General features: G+C 34.1%; 3 protein-coding genes across 4 annotated transcripts in view; 1 reads left to right on the forward strand and 2 right to left on the reverse strand.

Annotated features, from left to right (window-relative positions):
• Nucleotides 1-1353: 1353 nt before the first annotated feature.
• Nucleotides 1354-7000, reverse strand: LOAG_05136. Of its 2 annotated transcripts, none has more exons than XM_003140673.2 (11): nucleotides 6877-7000; nucleotides 5412-5499; nucleotides 5104-5321; nucleotides 4310-4432; nucleotides 3915-4022; nucleotides 3474-3666; nucleotides 2833-3051; nucleotides 2425-2615; nucleotides 2215-2325; nucleotides 1910-2059; nucleotides 1354-1728 (listed from the first exon to the last, which is right to left on the reverse strand). In XM_003140673.2, exons 1-11 carry the CDS (start codon nucleotides 6979-6981, stop codon nucleotides 1669-1671), a joined length of 1566 nt encoding a protein of 521 aa, XP_003140721.1. In that variant the 5' UTR covers nucleotides 6982-7000; the 3' UTR covers nucleotides 1354-1668. The 2 variants fall into 2 exon arrangements, with proteins under 2 accessions (XP_003140721.1, XP_020305662.1); XM_020446776.1 differs by lacking the exon at nucleotides 6877-7000 and adding an exon at nucleotides 5957-6191.
• A 1629-nt stretch (nucleotides 7001-8629) lies between these two features.
• On the forward strand, nucleotides 8630-16729 carry LOAG_17969 (hypothetical protein). Its single transcript, XM_020450638.1, has 11 exons — nucleotides 8630-8823; nucleotides 9562-9677; nucleotides 10054-10134; nucleotides 12736-12921; nucleotides 13355-13492; nucleotides 14005-14208; nucleotides 14541-14657; nucleotides 14777-14877; nucleotides 15812-15911; nucleotides 16065-16257; nucleotides 16460-16729. Exons 1-11 carry the CDS (start codon nucleotides 8667-8669, stop codon nucleotides 16597-16599), a joined length of 1533 nt encoding a protein of 510 aa, XP_020305663.1. The 5' UTR covers nucleotides 8630-8666; the 3' UTR covers nucleotides 16600-16729.
• A 727-nt stretch (nucleotides 16730-17456) lies between these two features.
• Nucleotides 17457-21587, reverse strand: part of LOAG_17970 (peptidyl-prolyl cis-trans isomerase) — a 5423-nt gene continuing 1292 nt past the window's right edge. Inside the window, exons 3-12 of the mRNA XM_020450639.1 lie at nucleotides 21369-21489; nucleotides 20972-21075; nucleotides 20492-20673; nucleotides 20035-20217; nucleotides 19672-19817; nucleotides 19338-19509; nucleotides 18987-19138; nucleotides 18709-18835; nucleotides 18520-18634; nucleotides 17457-18338 (exon numbers count right to left, since the gene is read on the reverse strand). Coding sequence (XP_020305664.1) covers nucleotides 18142-18338; nucleotides 18520-18634; nucleotides 18709-18835; nucleotides 18987-19138; nucleotides 19338-19509; nucleotides 19672-19817; nucleotides 20035-20217; nucleotides 20492-20673; nucleotides 20972-21075; nucleotides 21369-21489 — 1499 coding nt within the window. The 3' untranslated portion in view covers nucleotides 17457-18141. The remainder of the gene's footprint in view (nucleotides 18339-18519; nucleotides 18635-18708; nucleotides 18836-18986; nucleotides 19139-19337; nucleotides 19510-19671; nucleotides 19818-20034; nucleotides 20218-20491; nucleotides 20674-20971; nucleotides 21076-21368; nucleotides 21490-21587) is intronic.

Below are 21587 nucleotides of genomic sequence, written 5' to 3' on the forward strand. Positions count from 1 at the left end.
AATAATAATATATATATATATATATATATATATATATATATATATATATATATATATATATATATATATATATATACATATATATATATATATACAGTATTCACGAATGTTCTGAAATGGAAATGAAAGAATTGTACAGACATTTTGAATTATCTCAATGATTGATTGTTTTTAATCTAACAATTAGCCAATTAACCCTTTCGATTAACCTTTTAATGAGTTGTATTGATATCAAAACTACTATATTTCACTCTTTCATTCCATCTTTTTTATACAATCATGAAATAAGTTCCAAACAAATCATCGGATATTTAATCAAATTATGCAAATATCCAAATTTTTTTTTTTGATAACGAAAAACATGCAAAGAAACAATTTAATGATATACGGTCAAAATTATTATATCTGATAAAAGAATTAATATGATTTCTGATTAGACAGATGATAAGAATTAATAGTGATTTATCAACCATAATTGTAACCAGTGTGACTAATATAATTCGTGTTAAAATAATTACAAGAAGTAATATTTCTAAAATTAACTTATCAAAAATTACAACTTTTACTTTACAAATTTTCGAATTGAATTAAAAAATTTGACAAATGAATTAAAAAATTTGACAAAAATTTGATAAAAAGAAAAAAAGTTAGTTTATTCATTTTAAGAAGTACCATATCTCGTTTCCTTTTATCTTTGTGGAATTACAAATACTATTTTAAAAACGCTGAACAACCAATTTAAACTATTGATTTCGTGAAATATGATGCTTGCATCAATTTTTAATCAAAGACAATTTTTGAAATTTGAAGATGGAAATCCTTTTGAACTACTATTAAAAAATTGATAGTTATTTCTTAATTACAGTATTTACTGGTAGAGTCACAAAATTTCATCTTGTTTTATATGTCATTGCACCGTACTATCGGTTTATCATACCAGTTCTGTTACAATAATATCCACTTCACGATTCCTCTAAAAAATCACTTTGCCGAATATTTAACACGCTATTTTATCTTTTTAGAATGATGTAATATGGTAAAAAAAACAAATACCAATGATATCTGTCTGTTTTTTTTCTCTGTTTTCCGATATTCAATGTTGATAACTATCAAGTTACTAAAAAAACACTTGAAAATAATGTGAACATAGCTGTGACAAAAACCATGAAATCTCGAATTATTGACAGAAACATTAAATAATTTGAAATACATCACACTATCTACTCAGAGCTATCAGAGCTATCAATACTTTGTACACATAAGAAATTGATTAGTAAGATGACACCTTCGTTTTTCATTCAATTTCCATCTACTATTTGTCATTTTTGTATACAACTGAAATGCAATATCACTTTTTTATTCTTTCAGATTTGATTTATTTCACTAATATTGCGGGAAGAGAGCATATTCTTTTTATTTTATCACCCAACAAGCAGCAAAAAGGAAAGAACAATGAGAAAAGATAATAAAGTATGATTAATAAAATGCAATATTATTCTGTCTAAGTTCAGAAACTAAAAAATGGTCATTCGAGAATTTAAACTCAAATCAACCAGTTCATAATTCACTAACAAGATTTCGTTAATTTTGACATTTCTGTTGCTCCGAAAACCAAAAAATGAAAAATCTTTCAACTATAGCAAAGACCAACAATTAATCAAATCTCAACTACTGCAGATGTTGCAACCGCCTTTCCAGTTCTTCAACCAAATTGTCCCGAGGTATATCCTGAAATGTTCCAACATTACTGCAGAACATTAATTAAACAACCACAAAATGATATCTTTTATAGCACTGTATTTATAAGTATATATTTTGGTAAATAAATTGGTATATGAAAAGTAAAGTTTATAAGGGAGACTTCATTGCAAACTAAAATCAAATTTTAATAAGAAAATCAAAATGATACCTGTTCAGCACGAGAAGGCACATCCCTCAGTTTCAAAATGCCTTCTTCCAGCTCACGCTCACCAACAATTATTGCTAGCGGTATTTTATGTTCTTCACAATACTGCATTTGGTCTAACATCTTTGGATTTGCTTTCAAAGCCATTTCAGCCTGGAATATTTCTAAAATTCAAAAAACAAATAAATAACAAAGGAAGTATTTTGATAGAAATATGTAGGTTTCAGCTCTATAAATGTTTCAAGTCTCGGAACGATAAGTTGAAGCTAACAAAAAGTGACAACACCAAAACTTATTTAACACCAAACCTTGATATTATTATCCCAAAGCAACCGACAAATCTTCATTCTTTCTTTTACCAATTTCTTTTGCGCCGAAGCTACAAGAACTTGCGTATCTTTTGATCGCACATGCTCCATCTAAATAACGGGAACGTCACAACAAGCAAAATTTTTGAGCGCGAGACAAAACTTAGACTTAAATTAGCGAAACTCCTGAAACTTTTCACCACTACTTACTTTTGATTTTTCCTTCATAATCGTAAAAAGCCTTTCAATTCCTATCGATATTCCCACACAAGGCACTTTATGTTTCGGTAAAAACATTGATACTAAATTATCGTAACGACCACCACCAGCAACTGATCCTATATTCATACTTCGAGTTTCTTCGTCGGTTTCACTATTTTCCATTTGTATTTTTCCAGAGTCTAAAATTCATTTGCAGTTACACTGTCTGTATTTAATATTATCTCCATACCAAATTTTCATCAACAAATCACTCTCAACTGAAGTTCTGTGACAGCAAAAATTCTGAATATAAACTAACTGAGCTGCATGCGTAATATCAAGATATAGATCCAATTTATTTATCACTTAATTAGTGTTCTATTAAAAACCAAAGTATTTAATCATAAAATAACGAACTTTTTAAAGTAACTTCAAAAATTGCTCCCGTATAATAATCAAGTCCTCGCGCCAATGACGGCTCAATAATAACAGTCGAAAGAACACCGAAAAGCTCACAATATTCCAAAAGCTGTTTCATTTCAGACACCGCTTTCTGTATATCATTATTTTTCGATGTCGCTTCATCTTTCTCAAACCAGTTTAACAAATCAAAATTTGTTAAGCTGCTGTTATGTTCTTAAAAAAAACGAGTTTGAACTGTATTATCCTAAATGAAAAACCAGAGAAAGTTAAAGATAATGACATAAAGCTGATATGTAAACATAACTAAAGGAAGGATGAATACTGATGACGGATTAGTAATTAATAAGCATATTTACTTAAACAACATCATAGCAAGACTGTAAGCCAGGAGATATGCACAGTTATTATGCTCCCTCATTTTTTAGTAAAGTTCTTCGAAAATACGGTATGAGTGTCAAAATATCATGGTGTCGGTATTTGTTCTGCACAGGAAAATCCTATTTATTGACGTCGTGAATTTTGTTTAAGCATTTCATCAGGTCCATGAAATCGTATGCATCTATTTCTTCCAAGCTTATTTTTTTGCCTATGCTTTATAAAACTTGAAATTTTTGAAAATGATACAATCAACAAACCCCGCAAACATACGTATGTCTCCAGTTTGCTGACGATATCACAATGAATCTGCTTCTCATTGCACAATTCATTTCTGATATCTTCCCATGGAAGCTTGTCTAACTTATCGATCGACGAACATACGTCTTTAAAGTGCTTTTTTGGCACACCACAAACAGCAAACATGCCATCGAGTAGTAATTTATGGTTTACCTAAAAATTTCTGAAATAATTTCTGAAAACAGAGTAGTATATTGAAATTGTTACATGACTTGAACGAATTTCACTTTTTTTATTGCTAGCTTAGCTACAAAGTAATCCACCATAAGAAAAAGAAACTAACATTCTAGAACTTAGAATACAGCACCGAAAACCATAAATGGCACATTTCAGAGAGTAACAGTCAACAGTATGACAGAAATTGACAATTATCAGCGATGACACCCAACATTTCAACTTACTTTAATCTCAAATGCACCAACATCTAATGCATTCAGTATTTCATTAACAATCCTTAACAATTCGGCTTCCGGAATCATCAAGTCATAAGAACCAGCGATATCAAAATCCTAAAAAAAAAAAATTCCAACAATAATTTTGGGAACAGATGGACAGCAACAACTGAAATCCAAAGTCATCAGAATAAAATGCTTCGCCAATACTTGCACCCCAAAATTTTGTAATAGCTCACGAAAATACTTGAGGCCAAAATAGCCACTCACTCCCGGTCTCCCCTCTTCTATCAAAGTTTCAACTCCATAGTCAAAATCAGCAAGCTTCCTTACTAATGCCACTAATCTTCAAATTTCGTCTTGTAAAAAATTGAATTAAATTAGAAAAAGAAAAAAATAGTCACGCATTGATAAAATTCGCGAAAACGTCCTCTGGAAGGATTATCTCTTCGATAAACTTTTCCAATATGATACCGTTTTAGATATACAACGGTTTTATTCATAGCAAGATAACGAGCAAAGGGTACCTGAAACATAATTTGAACATATGGAGTTTAAAATTTCGATGTTAATTTAAAATTAATGTGATGATGGGTTTCTTCGGTCATTTCAAAAGAATTGTTATCATTACTGCTAAGATTGCTAGGGTTGACCAAGCGTGATGTTCGAATGGTTATAGAGCAACTTTTGTATTGAATGGAGCCTTTCCAAAAAACTTCTAGCAGAAAATTACTTATCTTTAATTTTTCAACTAATTTTTAAATCCACATCCGACAGGGTAACTATGAAAGGAGTTGAAAAAAAAGAAAGACTTTCTACTGCAGAATAGTGATTCCCAACCGATGTTCCACGAAGGCGGCGCAGCAATGAGTGGAAATATTGCAAGGAAGATGGAAGCTTAAATACTTGCACTGGTGAAAATCAAATTCCATTTTCTATTGAAAATATTTCCTCCTTTTCATATTATAATATTACTCTATGTTTAACTAATGCATTGAAAGTTTTATTAAAGTTCATTTTTAAATTAATGGAATCCAAAGAAGTCTGCAACAAATAATAGTTGTGATCAAGAAAAGGTTGGTAACCATTGCACTAGAACGTAGAAAAGAAACGCCATTTTGAAATGCTCAGAACCTCTCATTCAATCTAAAACTTGTTTAATATCATTAGTAAAACTGAAATCCCCTCATTAACATACCGTGAGGTCGTAACGTAAACTGAGAAGTTCACCTCCTTGATCAGACAAATCATAAATCAATTTTCCACCTTCTTCACCATACTTTCCCAACAAGATATCGCGCAACTCGAACACAGGTGTATCAATGGTAACGGCACCATGGCGTTTAAAACACTCTGTAACTGTACTTAACACTTGCTCTCGTATCGCCATATCTTGAGGTCCATAATCACGTGTACCTGAAAAAAATCTTTAGAATAACCGAATGGAAAGTAAAATCACCTGGATGAAAACTTCTTGATACCGTAAAAGGGAAATTCAGAGACTACCTCTTGGACATCGAATTTCAAACTTTCTTTTGGATTCATAGCTCGGTAAAGGTTTCTTCTCAATCACACAGCTTAAGTTTTCTGTAATCTGTAAAAAAGTTTCGGTAGAAAAAATAATTTCATCAGATGGATTTTTACCCATAACCGAAGATTAAATGAGTTAAAAATTAGATGGCAATTAAAGGAGATCTATGAAAATTCTAAAATCGAGCTTCCATATTAGTGACAAATTTCGAGAAGTCTAATGATTTGAAAAAATGACAAAAAATTGTTGGTGATAAAAGTCCCACTGCATGAAACATGGATAATTTATACAAGACGTATCTTTTTCGAATCAAGTTCTTGAAAGCAATCTACAGTTAAATAGTACTGAAAACCATGCGACAAGTTCCAGTAATTTGAGATGTCGAAATTTAGCGAACATTAGCAATCCTAACCAAAACCTTTTAATATTAGGAAAGAAACAAGTTTTCAAGACTTCATCTCATCATAAATTTGAAAAAAAAACCATGAATTGTTGCCGAACTGATATTCATTTTGATTACCTCAGTGATAGTTCCGTTCCTTCGAAGAGCAAAAAATTTGATAAGATTTGAAGAAACTGGCAGCCAACGTCCCACAACAGATAACATCAACAGCGAATGTGTACTACTCGACAGTTACTATGTGTCCGTACCAATCTTCCTCATGGCAAAAGATCCAGAAAATCCATGAATTCTCTATGGGCTGATTTTTTTGCTAAATTCAATCTTGAGGATTTTGGTTTAAACATAATTTGCAATAATTACTGAATTAACACCAATAACCCGCCACTGAACATCATTCCGGCAACAAATCCATAAAAGTGAAAATTTATTTTCAAGTATCCATAAACACTGTAAGGACATTGGAATTCTTTGAAATAATTTTCGTTTAAGAGTAATAAACATAAGGTACAAATGATGGTTATCTCCGAGAATCACAGAAGCGCTTTGACATTTTCCCTTGCTCTTTAGATGTCTAAGAAACTCAACCATATAATTTCTAACAGTGAAGAATCAATTCAATACAAACATTAGGAACTACAGAATCATTTTCAGAATCAAAGAAATCATAAAGTATGCAGTATTAAATCTACAATCAACATCAGCATTAGACTTCAAAAATTTGCAAATTTCCATAATTTCTGATACGAATGTCTCCACTTCATGATTTATGTGCATGCATTTTTGAAGGAAAAAGATGTGAAATTAAAAGGATGAATATCTGTTCGTGGCAATAATGGGAACCATGTGTTTTGAGAAGCTATTAAAATACAGCCATTCACACTTTACAATTCTGAGTTTTCAAATTTTCCTCACATCACCCCGCTTTCTAGAATCAAATTTCCTAAGAAACACTGAAATTACCATGACTTATATTTCTTGTTATAGCATAGGATGCAAATACTATGACTTATTGGAAATGTATATTATTTAATTAATACCAAATCTTCAGTCTTCTTCACATCCTTCAGGGTTTGTATTTCACTGGCTAAAGCTTTGATCTCCTCACGTAGAGTTTGCGTCGAACCAGCATCAATCACTTCCATTTCTGAAGCGTTGCTAAAAGCAAATTTCAATACAAGGATAATCTTACGTTGCCATAAAACACACTTCGCATGGTACCAATATTATTTTAATCTGTTTACCTAACTATGATTGAATGAAATACTGTACACCCATTTATTTATTCGTCAAGTTCTTGTTTAAAACTTCAACTTGAACAATCTACATTCTTGCTTGAAATTTTGACTTTGAATCCACGTCTCTAACTAATCTACGAGTTGATGTATAACATTGATCCGTCTAATTTTACATGAGTAGCAATTCCAATAAGCTCCACAGAATAAAGGAAGATCAAGAAAGTCATAATCTACGTCTGGAAGAGTCCTTCAAGACACGTAACATACTAAATACACGTCTCACCAGTAACTCTGCTTTGCCCGGTCCTTCAAATACCACGTTCTAGGAACGGCCAACAATTTTACACCTGATGCGATTGTGCTTAATCAATAGTTCAAGCATCCTTGTGACCTCGAATGGCTGATTAAGTTCGATATGGGGTCAGTTGGTACTTCGAAGGATCTCTAGTATTTCCTTTTCCTTCTTCCATTTTGTCCCCTTTTTTCCAAAAAACTATTCTCTCATAGCATAACATTTGTGAATTTGGTAGTTCTTTTTAAATTTCACTACCAAAAACATCCTAACATTGGTTTGTGGCAGTGGAATATTACTGCCATCATTTATTCCCTAATTTTCCTCCTGTTTTATAGCATAACAATCATTATTTCTTGAACTGATTGTTTCATATTGTTAGGGATTAATTCATGTAAAAAAAAATCTATCTATTTTTTATCTATTTTTTATGTTTCATGTATTAAGATCTATTTTTTATGCTTCATGTATTAAGATTTCTTCTAAATTTGATTTGTCTTTCTCAAGAACTTTCTAATTTCCTCCGAAAAATATGCATTTTTTTTTTTGAGAAATTAAAATTTCAACAGTTGACTTAGGAAATCAGCCAAGCATCATCGAAGGAAGTTTTTCTCATGTTGAGACGTTTTTATTATGGTTTTTATCCGCAAGAAACGGTAGTTATTTACCTAAAATATTAATCGATATTGAAAGGAATCGATGCTAGATCTTTGCATGTCGTTTGTCTTCTCTATCGTCTTTTTTTGCTGTTTTTCCTGTTTTTCCCCCTCGCTTACTATATTTTGAGGTGCTACGAAATAGTGTTTACATGAGTGAATGAATGTGTAAATTTACGCCTTTCACAGCGTTGCTTTATTCTTACAGCATTAGATACTGAGAGTAAATTAAGTTCTATATCATGACTGGGAAATAATATTGTCATATATGTCCGGCTGCGTGATATGTTGTGAATTCCGAATGGTTGGGGGTTGGATCTTTAAACTTGTTTACCTTGGGTTGGGTAGTTAGGTTTTTTCGGTTTTCGGGTTAAATCCAATATGTTTCTTAAGCTTCAATTTCTCAAAGCATCCATTATTGAAATTTATTATTCAGACTTGTCATGCTCGGAAGTGGAGTGATTTGTTTAGTTGTCACAAGAATTTTAACTTTCGATCTAAAGATTCAATTATTCCCATCTCTCATCTTCTTTCCATCCCCCATTGCTTGTAATATGTGCTGTTTATCTTCGAAAATTTCACGCATTTCAGAAAAGACATTTGATCCTTTTAGATTATTTCGTTGTGTCAGGAATTAAAAAAAAATGAGCAATTATTCGCATTCATCATACAACCGGACAGCAACCACGAACACAACCCCATCATCGCATAAACATAACATGCCACCTTCGAATCCAGCATCCCAACAACAAAACACCCGCTCGCCGTATAGTAGCCCTATGTTGAACTCGATCTCTTCGGGTACGTTCTACTCCGTGTATCATTCTGTTTGGGTTATATGCCATAATGCTCTGAATGTGCTGCATGTGAGAAAGATATTTAAATGGTAACAATAAGATGAAGGTATTAGCTGTGTCTTATATTTCGAAAAATGGTGAAATTAATGTTTGTTGGGAATGTCAGATATTAGTTAAATGGTGCATTAAAGCGATAGATTTCATGTGATATAATGCATGATAGATTAACAAAATGCGATGGGATCAGTAAAACTAGTGAGGGAAGAGTATAGGAGGAAACATACTGAACTTTTTAAAAAGAGCCTTGAATTGGTAGGGCTGCCTGCGTTAATAGATCAGCTTTGAAAGAGCTTGGTAGACGGTGCTGTTTACAATGTGAAATTGTCGGTGACGCTCAGGAATGCGTTTTTTTTTAAATAATGTCAAACTATAGTGTAAAATGCATGATTTTATCGATATTCTGAGCCCATCCGTTCTTGATCGTTTGTTCTGAATACCAGTTTCATTTGATAGTTTCTGATCATTTCAAAATTACTACCCATGTGTCGTGATATATCCCTTACCTATCTCTTTGTTTCCATCTTCTTGAAATTCTTGGAGCATATGCTTTACGGACTTAGATTTGTAGACTGTTTTCATAAGGGAGATTGTGGATTTCGTCACAGAAATTTCTCAAAGTCTTCACTTTATCAAGAAAAAAAAATGGTAAACTGAAATATGGCTTTTTATCCTAACGTTTCAGATGCGTACGGGCCACCGAATTCACAAATCCCATATCAGCAGCCACCAATAAATTCTCACCATAATGGTACTTTTCAGCTTAATCCGAATGCGCCACCTTTTCATCCTGCATATTCGGTATGTTGTCTGCATTAACCTTCGATAAGTTCAAATTTTTCTATGGCTTCTGCAAAATTGCCTCCAAAATGAAGTGATGTCGGATAGCTTAAGTTAAATCTATTAATATCCGACTCATAAAAGTCAATTTTCTACTTGTTTTATTCCAACTGCAGTTTTTGAATTAACTTATAAATTATTTTCTGCAAAAATGATTAACATTGCACATGTGAAATTATATACATATCACATGATGCGATCCCAGAGTAGTATCTTTACATGAAAGTTGAAACCTTCTTAGTTTATCTCAAAAAGATAAAGGCGTATTTGGTTTCAACAGTAGTGGGAATTATTCTTCAAATTTCAATTTCCTCCAGTTTTTTGAAAAACTTTTCAGTACCATCTGCATGATATCCCATCTTATGTTAATGCCCCAATGTACGATGGATACTGTCCGGCCAATGCTTACGACTATCAGGTTTGTTTGAAATTCATCTTTCCAAGTGAAATTTGATTCAGCATTTAGTGACCAAAATTTTTTCTGAGTTTCTGCCGGTTGGAATAGTGAAACAAAAAACGAGAATTTGCTGATAGGAATTCTCCAAAGCAAGTTCCGTGATTACAGAATCTTTTTCTTTCTCCTTTGATCTCCTTATGGTAGTTGTCCGTCTTGTGTTTTTCCCGTCTGCTTATTTCACAACCGAAGAAACATTACATTTTTTGCATAATGCTTTTAATGCAAATTTGAACTTTGAAACTGATATAATTCCATTTGAAAAGCTAGCTAAGTTTTTCAACATTGTAATGTAGAAATACACTTAGTTTGCAAGGGACGAACTGATGGGAGTCAGAATTATCAAATTATAACTCTGTAACCCTGTTATTTAATTGTGATGGGACTCAGAGGGAGAGGGCAGTAAAACTATGTTCTCCATGTGGTCGGATTCGGTAATTTTAAACGCGTCGCATTGTTGTCCTGTTTGAGAGATCGATCCAGGTGATTAAGCGCAGCGGTTCTAATCATAAATTCTTTTTGTGCATAACGCCATCGAAAAACACAAAAATCATAACAAACAAACAGATTAACCAGGTTAAATTTTATGCTACCAAACAAAGTTTAGCTTGGGTGGTTTGTGAGTTTGTTCTAATGGGTTTCGGTATGCTTGTCTGTGCGTTGAGCAATATATTATTTAAAATCTAACTTGGATCGATATAGTGTCATGAGAATAATGGAAGGCCTACATGATTGAAATGGCACTGAGAGGAATGGGAAAGGGAAGGCATGAATCGTATTGTGATAGACGGATGATTTATCCCATTTGTTCTGTGGTTTAAGGGATTTGTTTCGCTGTTCTGCGTTCTTTGCGCAGTTGTTTGACGGTTATATACAAGGGAGAGGAAGTAGATGTGCATAAATCAAGGCAACATAGATATATGATTTTATTGAAATTTGTGAGCGAGTAATTTTGGTAATATAAAGGGGGAGTGGCATTGGTTGGGCGCACAAGATTGTGCGAAGGAACAATGCAACTGGATGATGGAAATGTGCGCACGAGTAACCATGCTATTTCCCCTGCTCTGTGTAAATATACCAGCTGGTTTCGCTCGATTGGAGCGCATTTCATTATGCTTCAAATTTATACGTTTTTCCCACGCTGCACTTCTAGGACTCTCTGCAATACGTTTTGTATCTTTAAAAAAACATTAGGACATACATATCTCTTCCTACTGTCCTTTGTTTCCTTCAGTTTTGATGTGCGAAGGAACAGGAAACGGGATTTCGATCGGTAGCTCTTTGTTTGTCTATCCTGCTTAGTTCATCTTGTCTGTTCAATCCGATCTAATCATTGCCTGGTTATCCAATTCAAGATTTTATCAATTAATGAGACCGGAGGCAAGGTTCAAATTCAAGATTTCTTTATTTTTTTTGTGGAACATGAATAGTTTCATGGACAAGTTCGATAGAGAACCCCTCAGTACTAGTACTACTTCCACTCCAGTGCACTATTCGCGATGAGTTCGTTCGGAATGGGAAGGGTGGAGATAATGTGATTCTCTGTTCTGAGGAAATTGCGTTTTTACAGGTGAATACGCTTTAAAAGAACAATTGTCCTTATGCCACAAGCTGTTAACTATTCTCCATTGAACTCCATGTACATCAGTGAGGAATAAGGACTCATTTCGGACACTAACGATGAATGCCTTAGATGTAGGGGGATTTCAACAACATTGTCTTGTAAATACTCTCAACTGTTTTTTTGGTTTCAAATATCCTTTGAAATGAGATGCATATTAATATGTTCGTAAAAATCGATTCCATATTTGTTAAAATTCTCCTGTCATATTTTTTGATTGCCTTTGTTTAAGTCGAGGGTATGATATCAGTCGGTGAAAATTTTTTTGTATATTCACCATAGTGTGGTTTTGTATAAAGGGGTATGTTTTGCATCAAAAATTTTCAAATATAATCCATCAGTGATAGATTTGATGGAGTGTGGTACATTAATATAAACATATTGTTGGGAAGAAAAATGTAATTCATGGGGTGTAATACAGCAATTAAAATGAGGGTGTGCAGTGTGGAAGGGCGCAGGAAGAGAAAGCATTAAAGTGAATCTTTTCACGATTTGTGTGCTGATTTCGAAGTGCATCATGCTGCCACTGGTACGACGTACAATTAGTCGGTGATAATTATGTGGTTTTTTTTTCCCTTCTATGCAATAAACTATATCTGTCTATTACCTACGAAAAATGGAAAACCTATTTTATTTTTGTGGTACAGAATCTATTTTCGATGTATTTTTGTGTAATCAGTCTTTTGTTATAAACAATTGTAATTGCTGTGATCAAGCATTTCGGTTTTGCTGTTCATGAGTTGAACCAAAATTTTGGGTATATGTAGCAGCGGTTTTGACACTCTGGCCTCCCAAACATATGTTCAAAAACCCAAACATATAACCGCACTTATTGCGTTTATATTCAGTCATTGTTAGTTTGGACATGATTATTCGATTATTCATTTTAGGATCTTAATCATTATAATATCGAATCGTTATGTTGAAAATCTTCATTACTTCAGTTTTCGCAAGAGATTCCAATGTTCACTCCGTATATGGAGCCACCGATAGCAAATGATGATCCGGAAGCACTGAGTGCAGAACTAAATTATGGTAATAATTTTGGATATTACGGACTGCAGGCTAACCTTTCACCCGCTCTCTGCGAACGGATGCTGTGTAGTGAACGAGCCAAAGAATTACAGGAGGTTTGCTTTTTAAGTTTACATGTCATCCGTTTTTGTCATAATGCATGTGAGTCTGTCTATTCATTTATTTATATAATTTCGTTTCTATGATTACTGCATTGCTTTGTTTGAAACGGTTCGATTTTAACTTTTCAGTTGATGATAAAAGATACATAGTTAGGAGAATGACCGAAAAATATATATCCAAACATAGTAATATTGATCGCCTAGAACAGTTATTGAAATCTATAGGTAGAAAAATGCGTTTATCTTTCAAAATTCCTTAGCGGAACTGTTAATTACATGAATCGAAAATAATTTAGCCATTTAGTTTCCGAAGTTTTTTCCGATACTCGACTTTTGTATTGGAAAATTGACTGAAGGCTTCTTTCCTTTTTTTTTGTCATGTAGTTTGAAAATTTTCGGGGAATTTAGAGCTTTAACTTCAATTTAGATACAAGTCGGTTTGGAGCAGTTAATATTAGAACCAGGTGAATTTGAAACCTGGTCGAATGCTATCAGGGAGCGTACTACCAATCCATTATTCAAAACTGACGCGCTGAAAATAACAGTTGAAATGATTATTCAATTGGTAGGAATTCATTATCATTTCTAGAATTTTCTCTTCGGATTAATGACAAAAAGCCGTAACCGGTTTTATGGAAGTTTGTATGCGAACTACTTTTTCGTCGATGTTTAGTGCATGTATTTTTTGGCAAGGAAGTTTCCGCTTAGGGCGATAATGTTTTAGGAAATGACATACTGATGTGATCATTGAAAATATGACTAAAATGAGGATTTTGGACTTTCACGAATGTAGTTTGGTGAAATAGGAATGTCCTTTTGAAATTGACTTAAACGAAAATAAGTTGAAGATAAGGTAGTGAAAGAGCAAACACAAGAAGCATTATGCAGAGTCCAGGAGTGCCTATTTGTCTATGTACATTATATTAGGATTCATAGAGATTAACAATACCTCATTCAAAAATATTGAATTTATTGGAGAACTGCTAAACTTGCAAAATGTTGCAGTGGGGATTCCTGAACTGGAGATGGACCATCGATTTTCAGCTCCTGGTTTAAACTTAGTTTTATAATTTCTAGGCAGCTTTTACTTCATCGTCACAGACTGTACAATATAATTTGGCAAAATTATGTTCATTTTTGTGCCGTGATCTACATTCTTTCCAAGATGACATGATTGCTAGCTTATTATGCTTTCACGAGGAACAAAGATCTAATCTCAGTGATCAGCAACGAAAGAATCTTTTGCTGTTTTTTGCAGAGATTTATGAAAAACTGGAATCGGTAAGTCGTTTTTCTTCACTTCTGATTATTACTTTTATGAAGTTTTTTTGTGCAGCATTTCATTTTCTTTTCACATTTAATCTTCAACTTCACCATTTATTTCCTTGAAATTTGTTGGACTTCATCTCGTATAAATCTAGTTGAGCTTCAATGGGATGTTGTGCTCCGTCCCTACCATTAACATTGATATTTTAGAAGGGTTCTTTTTACTTTCCATTTTTTATCAGGTTTTGATTCTCGATGTTTTGATTTCTCGTCATGGTGGCTTCGAGCTTTTCTATACAGACTTTTTGGAACTGAACTAGTTTTCAATAATCCAACCCAAATTTCAGAAAAATGGTTCACAGATGCAAACCTTTGAGAACGCGCTACTGGACCAAATCAAGGAGGTCTTAGTGGCTGATCGTTTGGATGATTCGAAAGTTAAAGTGGTGGTGGAAGTACTTAAGGTATTGTCTACAATTTTTAAGTTGCGTAAGTTTTTATTGAGGTATCAATAGAAATTATAAGACTGGTTTGAGTTTGTGACTCTTTACATATCGGGACTTCCAAAAAACTTCTATTCCAGCTTACTGGTCGTTATTTGGATAACGGTGGAGGAACCTCAAAAATTAACGAGATTCTCACACAGCTGAATGCTATTGCTAAAGCGCATCCAGCTATCAGCGAGTAAGCCTATCGTTATTCGTATAGTGATTAATCATTTTTTAATGGTTGTATGTTTCATCTTTTGTGAAATAGTATGGTTTACCAACAACATCTGTGCAGTTATAATATGAGAAAAACAGATGATACCAAGTATGGTGAAATATGTCCCTTTAGAAACTTCTTGTTTACCAAGTTGACATCACCCTGTGCAGGCCAACTAAATTTCCTATCAAACCGTTGCTTGGTGGTGGAGTTGACAGTAACTGTAGAGCACTTATGCAGCTAAGAAGTAAGTTAAGGTTACCGACCTGAAACTTCCCTTACCAGCATGGTAGGTCGCGGTTTGTGAGCACGCGGGCTTCACAGATACTTCCTTGACGCGAGGGAGAAGCCTTGCGTGTCTTAGTGAGGTTGTGAGCTATGCTGGCGGTGGCTTATGTCTCCGGTAGGGTTTCCCATGCCAGGCAGATCTCTGCTGAAGGATCAGACAAGGTGTTACCCTCGGACAAGGACAACTCGAACTCCAAACCCAAGCAGATAAAGCTCATTAGACTCTGTAAATCCATTCATCTGAGAGAATAACCAACGACCTGAGAATTTCGCTGTAATCGTCTTAGCTCGCTGGACCCTGACAGGTGATCTTTAGAAGTGAAAGATTGGGCCAGTTCTGCGCAAATTGCCACTGCACAAGCAGGGAGGATACACAACATTAGTAGCGTTCGCATCAAATATGAGTAAAAACCTTCCAAGTCTTCGTTTACGAAGCCTAACCATGATTGATTGACCTTCTTAAGGTTGTGGGGACTAAGAGTTCATTATTCTTTGTCGTTCTCATTTGTAATGAGGTGTAATGTTTATAATTAATTTGTGGAAAACATTTGGAAATAGGAAAACATTTTTGGCATACTTGTGGGTTTAATTTTCAAAGTTCAGTAATTTCGAGGTGTGATTTCAGTTCAGTGAAGGAACAAATACTAAGTTTGAACACATGGCGTGAGAACAAATGGGATGCAAGGAATTTTCCAGCTAACAGAGAAGGGAAACTAGCGACTGACGTAAGTGATAGGTTTACGTTACAAGATTTTGAAGTATTTTAACCTATTAGGAAAAGTAAGTCATTTATCTGTCCTTGGTCCTTATAGAACAGTATCAAAATATCTTCAGATATTCCCAGGAAAAGTCAAACTGCTATAGTGTTTTGATTTCAGCACTATCGTAAAGAAAATGACCAGGGCTTGACGCCATCTTGTTCATCCAGTTTCATCATTGGTCCCGACGGTCAACCGCTAACAGAAGAAGAACGAGCCTTCCTGGAAGAAAGTTTCCGTAAACTGGATAATAATGACACGATCTTAGATAATGATGATGTGAGCGATGAGTATGACGAATTTTTATCGACAGGTCTGAAGAAATTTTGTTAAATTCAAATATTAGTAAGATTTATGCTCATAGCATTAGTCTAAGTTATAAAACAGGATATATTTGGCTTGTTTTTTCTGAATACTTCGACAAATGAGAATATAATACTGGCTCTACTCTAAGTTCTTTGTTGCAATCGTAGTCTGTTTAGCTGAGAATGAAAAATAAAAGAATTTACTTTCAGTCGCTAATGAAGAAGCCAAGAAACGTGTGGCAGAAATGGAAATGGTTGAAATAGAAAAGCAAATGGCAAAAACCAAACTGAATGGTCGGGGTGAAATTCCTCCAAATCGGGATGAAAATGGCAAAGATACGGCAACATAAAGAAGGGATGAAAAAGATTGATAATCAGGTTATGGAAGTTTTTGTGGAGCATGGGTGGGTTGTAAGGTAGTTTTTTTCGAAATTTTAGTAGAAAGTTCGAATTATTGTCACTGGAATGGTCTTTATATATTTACTGAATTTTGCAATCTTTAACCGTATGGGTTCGATTTATGCTACTTATCAAAGGATGGTTTCGAAAAAAAGGAAAGTATATACAGCGGTCTTTTTCTCTTGGTTTCCTCAGGTTATACCATTTTTGTTACTCTTTTCTTTAGTTGGGAAGATCACTTTTCATTTAATTCCTAAAGTTAAATTTTCATGTTAGAAAGTCTCAGTCATAACGGATTGGATATGTTGGTAACTAATTTCTTCTAAAACCATAAGCTTCTCACGCTTTTATTTTCCATTATCTTCACAGTGTACGAGTTCTATAATTGCAAGTGTTGTAATCTTTGTAAGCTCGGCAGTGGATGACGTCATTTTTGCTAGCTTCCAAGTTTGTCTTTTTTCCTGGTTTTCTGCCAACCACCCTAAGAACTAAGTGCAACTAATTTACATGCATGCTTAGTAAAGATAGCGGGTGAGGTTTAATAAAGAAAACAAATGTTCAATTTGCATGTTTAGTAAAGGGAATATATGTTTGGCTTGTTCAGCAAAAGCATCATTTTATCGTTTAACTGGCCAAGTAGTATCCTTTTAGAAGGCGACGGCGATAGAAACTGCTAATGTGTAATTCCTGCCATTGGGCAGATTGCTAAATAATGCAAGATAGATTTATGATTTTGCAAAAATATGCACGGATTCATGCGGTAACTTAACTTTCATTCCATAATTTTTTAAAATTGATTTAGCTAAAATGATACTCAGCAATTATTATGGACTCTGGCCGTAAACTGCCAATAAAAGGATATTCATAATTTAATGTACGATAAATTATCTGTTCTGGAGCTTCATTTTGTTTCATTGTATAGGTTAGGTAGTTGATTCTCAGATGAATTTTTGCTATGTACATAATAGTACTCATTGGCGAGAAAGGATGAGATACATTCAGTACCTCGCGTGATGTCACATCACGTAATTTCATATTTTCACTTTTTTTTCCCATTAATTCAAAACTGATTGGCTCTGAAAGTTATGTGCTTTTTTCCTATATTGCATACGTGCGCACCGAACACGGTAAAATTGTAACTTTTTGATCCTCTCGTAAAATTTTATGGTCACTCTACATTCAGTTGAACTTCTGATGTTTTTTTATTTTCCTCGTCCAGTTCATGTACATCTGTTGTGAATAAATTATGGTTACAAAACAATGGCTAACGCATTAAGTCTATACACATTCTTTGACATAGGAAGCTTTTCGAAAATAGGTAGGCAGTTAAAGAGATATATGTAGTGCACTATTCCATAAATTCTTTCAGCATTTATTTCATACATTACTTGATTTTACCTACAGTTTTGCATGGCATTCCATGCCATTCATAAATGAATGAGATACGAACCGTCTTCAAAATTTTCTGGAAGCTTCAACTCAAGCGACTTTTTTTACCAGGATGAGAAGTCACCGAAAACCTGATTTGGCTTGACACTCTTTTTAGCTTTGCCGGATTCAGTGGTGTCGTTCGCCATGCGCTTCGTTGTGGCAGCTAGTTCCGGCAAATTTATGTACTTTCCAACGCCAACACCATATTTATTCGGTTTTGGAATTTGCCTTTCTGCAGATGACGCACTTACTACTGCTTCTGAAATCATGAATTTTCATCCACCTACTTCATGCAAATAGTTATTAAGGCATGTTCCTGGTGTTTGATAGCACACCCAACCTTCCCCGGCCTTTTTTTTGACGTGAACCAATTCCACGTAAACAATGTAATTTTCTAGAAATCTGATGCTTTACTCGAATTTAAGGAAATTAATCCGTACCACTTTCTTGATTGATCTTCGCTAAACGAATATTTTCCCTTTCTTTCTCCACCGCTACTTCAGCCTCTTCGAAAGGATCAACAAAAATTTCTGAATTAAGAAAAATCACATCTACCTGAAAAATAAATTGATTCAAACACTGTACTGTTCAAACATACGAAACTCCTAAGTCGGAGATTAGAAACTTACAATTGGACGACTGCTTTCATCAGTTTCAATCTTTTCAATAGTGTTCAGTGTTTCGGTACCACCCACAACACGTCCAAAAATAGTATGTTTGCCGTCCAGGTAACTGCATGATCGAAAAGTTATAAAGCTGAAAAGAAATGCTTGCAAAGTACGCTGTAACCAGATCAATGGTTAGTTCACAAAGTTATTTGGTGAAATGCGTGGCATTTACAAGAGTTGAAATATACAAGACACCAACAGTTTGCAAAAAATTCTTCAAAAAAGTCCATAATACTTACAACTGCGATTTATTCGTATCTGTTCCCTGATTCGCCATACTCAATATGCCGCGTTGATTATGGCTAAGTGATCGTATAATTTCATCTTTAAAAGGTTTTCCCCAAATAGAATCACCCCCTTTACCGGTACCTGTCGGATCTCCTCCTTGCATCTAAATAATAAGAGAACTTATAAATTCTTCCAAATAACCTATTTCACTCTGTTTAGCAATATGCAACTTACTTCACTTGAAAGCTTTTCGCTGAATTATGGTTTAAAACTCAGAGTACTACCGCTAGAACCATAATAATCCTGGCAATAAGCTTCACATTTACGTCAAAGAACTGTAACGGAAGATTTTAAAATTTGACCATAAAGTTGCGGATGATCCGATGAAACTTGGTATTGTTGTAGTAATCATTCCTGCAGTGTTTGATAAAGTTCTCGCAAGCTCTTGGTGTATCTTTACAATATAATTCAAGATTTATTGCACCATAATTAGTTATAATTCTTACATAACCATTCTTGTTTACTCTCGCATATCTGAAAGAAGAACTGGTAAGAAGTATCCTACACGGAACATGAAAGCCGCAACTGTTAAAATAGCTCATATTTCATAAGCTCTCCGAAGCTTGCAAAAAAAAGTGAAACCATCTTCGCTCTCTTCAAGTTTTTCATGGCATTTACAAAAATTAAATTTTTTACTTGACGGTATCAGCATCAAGTGTAGCTGCTTTCTGATGTGTTACAGGCTCCATCGTCGTCGATGTAAATCCTGCAGCTACACGACCTTGACTGTAATGTGCCGCATTGAGTTCATCTGCTTCTTCTTCTTCTATTTGTTCAGTTTTCTGAATGACTTCTAGATTTTACAAAAATAAAATTTGGTTTCGAAGGAAAAATTAATCAAACTTTGAAACTTATAAATTATATATGCGCACACAAATCTTTTTCTTTACTCGAGATTTGAATTCAGTTTTCCAATGATTTCCCCTTCTCGTCCCATAGTACCAATTATTCAGTAGAATCACTGTCAGTTTTAAGTTACAAAAGACCGCTTAAACTTACTGCTGGGACATATTCTTTTGCCAGTTTTTCCAAAACTTCTTTAGTTTCGTTATTCATTCGTCGAATATAAAATTTCGGATCTTCCATGGCCTTCTTTTCAGCTTCAATTTCAGATTTCGTCTTCAAATCTAGTTTTACATGATGGAATTGTTCAATGTTGAACTTTTCCAAATGATTTGGATCCTGAAAGAAACTTAAGCCTATATACAGATTGTGTATGGCGCCTCGCCAAACAAGACTGTTTTCACTCTTCTATCTAGAACTATTTCCTTACTTGATTGGCTTCCTACTTCTTACAGATATGCTGATGTGTACTGAGCAGAAAAAAGCAAAAAGCACAAGAAATAAGAAACAGAAGTTATGCAAAAGCTTTACGTTATCTTGAAATGTTATCTTAAGAATTCTGAGTAGTTAACACTGTCGCAACAATATGAAATGAATCTAAAAGTTTCCATGCCTGCAGGGTAACGATATCCTTCTTTTGAAATGGTTCATCGGTTAGAAGATCTCTCAGATGTCCGGGTTTCAAGTTCAGTTCTTCGATCGCTTCAAATGAATAAACATTTCCTGTTTGGCAGATAGCCACAATATGACTAGTGGGTGTGAAGATACGAAACGTAACAGGACATCGAAAATTACCTGAAATATAAAAACTGTCCATTTCCTGGATATAAAATTGTTCTGGTCACATCATACACATAGCATTATTCGACTGCAAATGTATGCATATGTGAACTATTCTCTCGTAACCTCGTTTTCTTCCGATTGATTCTAAATTCTCCTGAACATGGAAAAATATATCGTCACTCACAACAGCTAATTGGCGAGAATTCAAATGTAAATCAAGACCAGGATTACTATCCATTTCCCGATATGAACTTTTAAAGATAAACTATTTTCAACTCCAAGCAATCAGTATTCAAAAAGTACTCCTTACCATCAGCATCTTTATCGAATTTCAGCTGAATCAACTCTTTTGCAGTCATTTTTTTGCCAGTCACTGGATTGATACCATACTTTTTTAAATACGGGATAATATGTCTGAAAAAAGACTTTATCACCACAGATTCTAACGAATTTCCTTCCGTCAACTTCTTTTTCCTCTACTTTTTGCTTGTTTTTAAAATTTTAAAGCTAGTAAATAAACATAAAAAAGTCTATAGTTTTCATATGAGAATTAAATAAATAAAAGAGTGCAGAAAAAGTCATAACATATAAATGATTAAATGAAAAAATAACAGTGTTTCTTTTTGCAAACTTTACTCTTAACAAGAATCAGATCGAAAGTTTAGATTTGAAAACCATTACATAAAAGTAGAAGTCCTAATGCATACGTTAAATCAAAAATGATTCCATCCCGTGAACAAACGGGATCCTCAAACGGTAGTAGTGACAGAGAGCAATGCGTAATTGGCAGACGCTTAAATAAAGCACGTTGCATGCGCCTACCGGTATCTGTAAGATTTTTTTATGATTCTAAAATGAAACACTAAAATATTCATAAGAATTTTCTATTATTTCAATATATTTTTAAAGTTCTAAAGTATTCGTGC

The sequence above is a fragment of the Loa loa genome (genome assembly GCF_000183805.2).
Source record: "Loa loa unplaced genomic scaffold supercont3.163, whole genome shotgun sequence".
In the NCBI taxonomy this organism is placed as follows: domain Eukaryota; kingdom Metazoa; phylum Nematoda; class Chromadorea; order Rhabditida; family Onchocercidae; genus Loa; species Loa loa.

What these genes read in the sequence shown, in the direction of transcription:
- LOAG_05136 (XM_003140673.2), bottom strand. Translation starts at nt 6,981, where the DNA reads ATGGAAGTGATTGATGCTGGTTCGACGCAAACTCTACGTGAGGAGATC. An exon ending in GTTTACGTTACGACCTCACG is followed by an intron (nt 4,433 to 5,103) that starts GTATGTTAATGA and finishes ATTATGTTTCAG; the next exon opens with GTACCCTTTGCTCGTTATCT. An exon ending in TTTGGGATAATAATATCAAG is followed by an intron (nt 2,060 to 2,214) that starts GTTTGGTGTTAA and finishes GAAATATTCCAG; the next exon opens with GCTGAAATGGCTTTGAAAGC.
- LOAG_17969 (XM_020450638.1), top strand. Translation starts at nt 8,667, where the DNA reads ATGAGCAATTATTCGCATTCATCATACAACCGGACAGCAACCACGAAC. An exon ending in TTGAAATGATTATTCAATTG is followed by an intron (nt 13,493 to 14,004) that starts GTAGGAATTCAT and finishes TATAATTTCTAG; the next exon opens with GCAGCTTTTACTTCATCGTC. An exon ending in GCGCATCCAGCTATCAGCGA is followed by an intron (nt 14,878 to 15,811) that starts GTAAGCCTATCG and finishes GTGTGATTTCAG; the next exon opens with TTCAGTGAAGGAACAAATAC.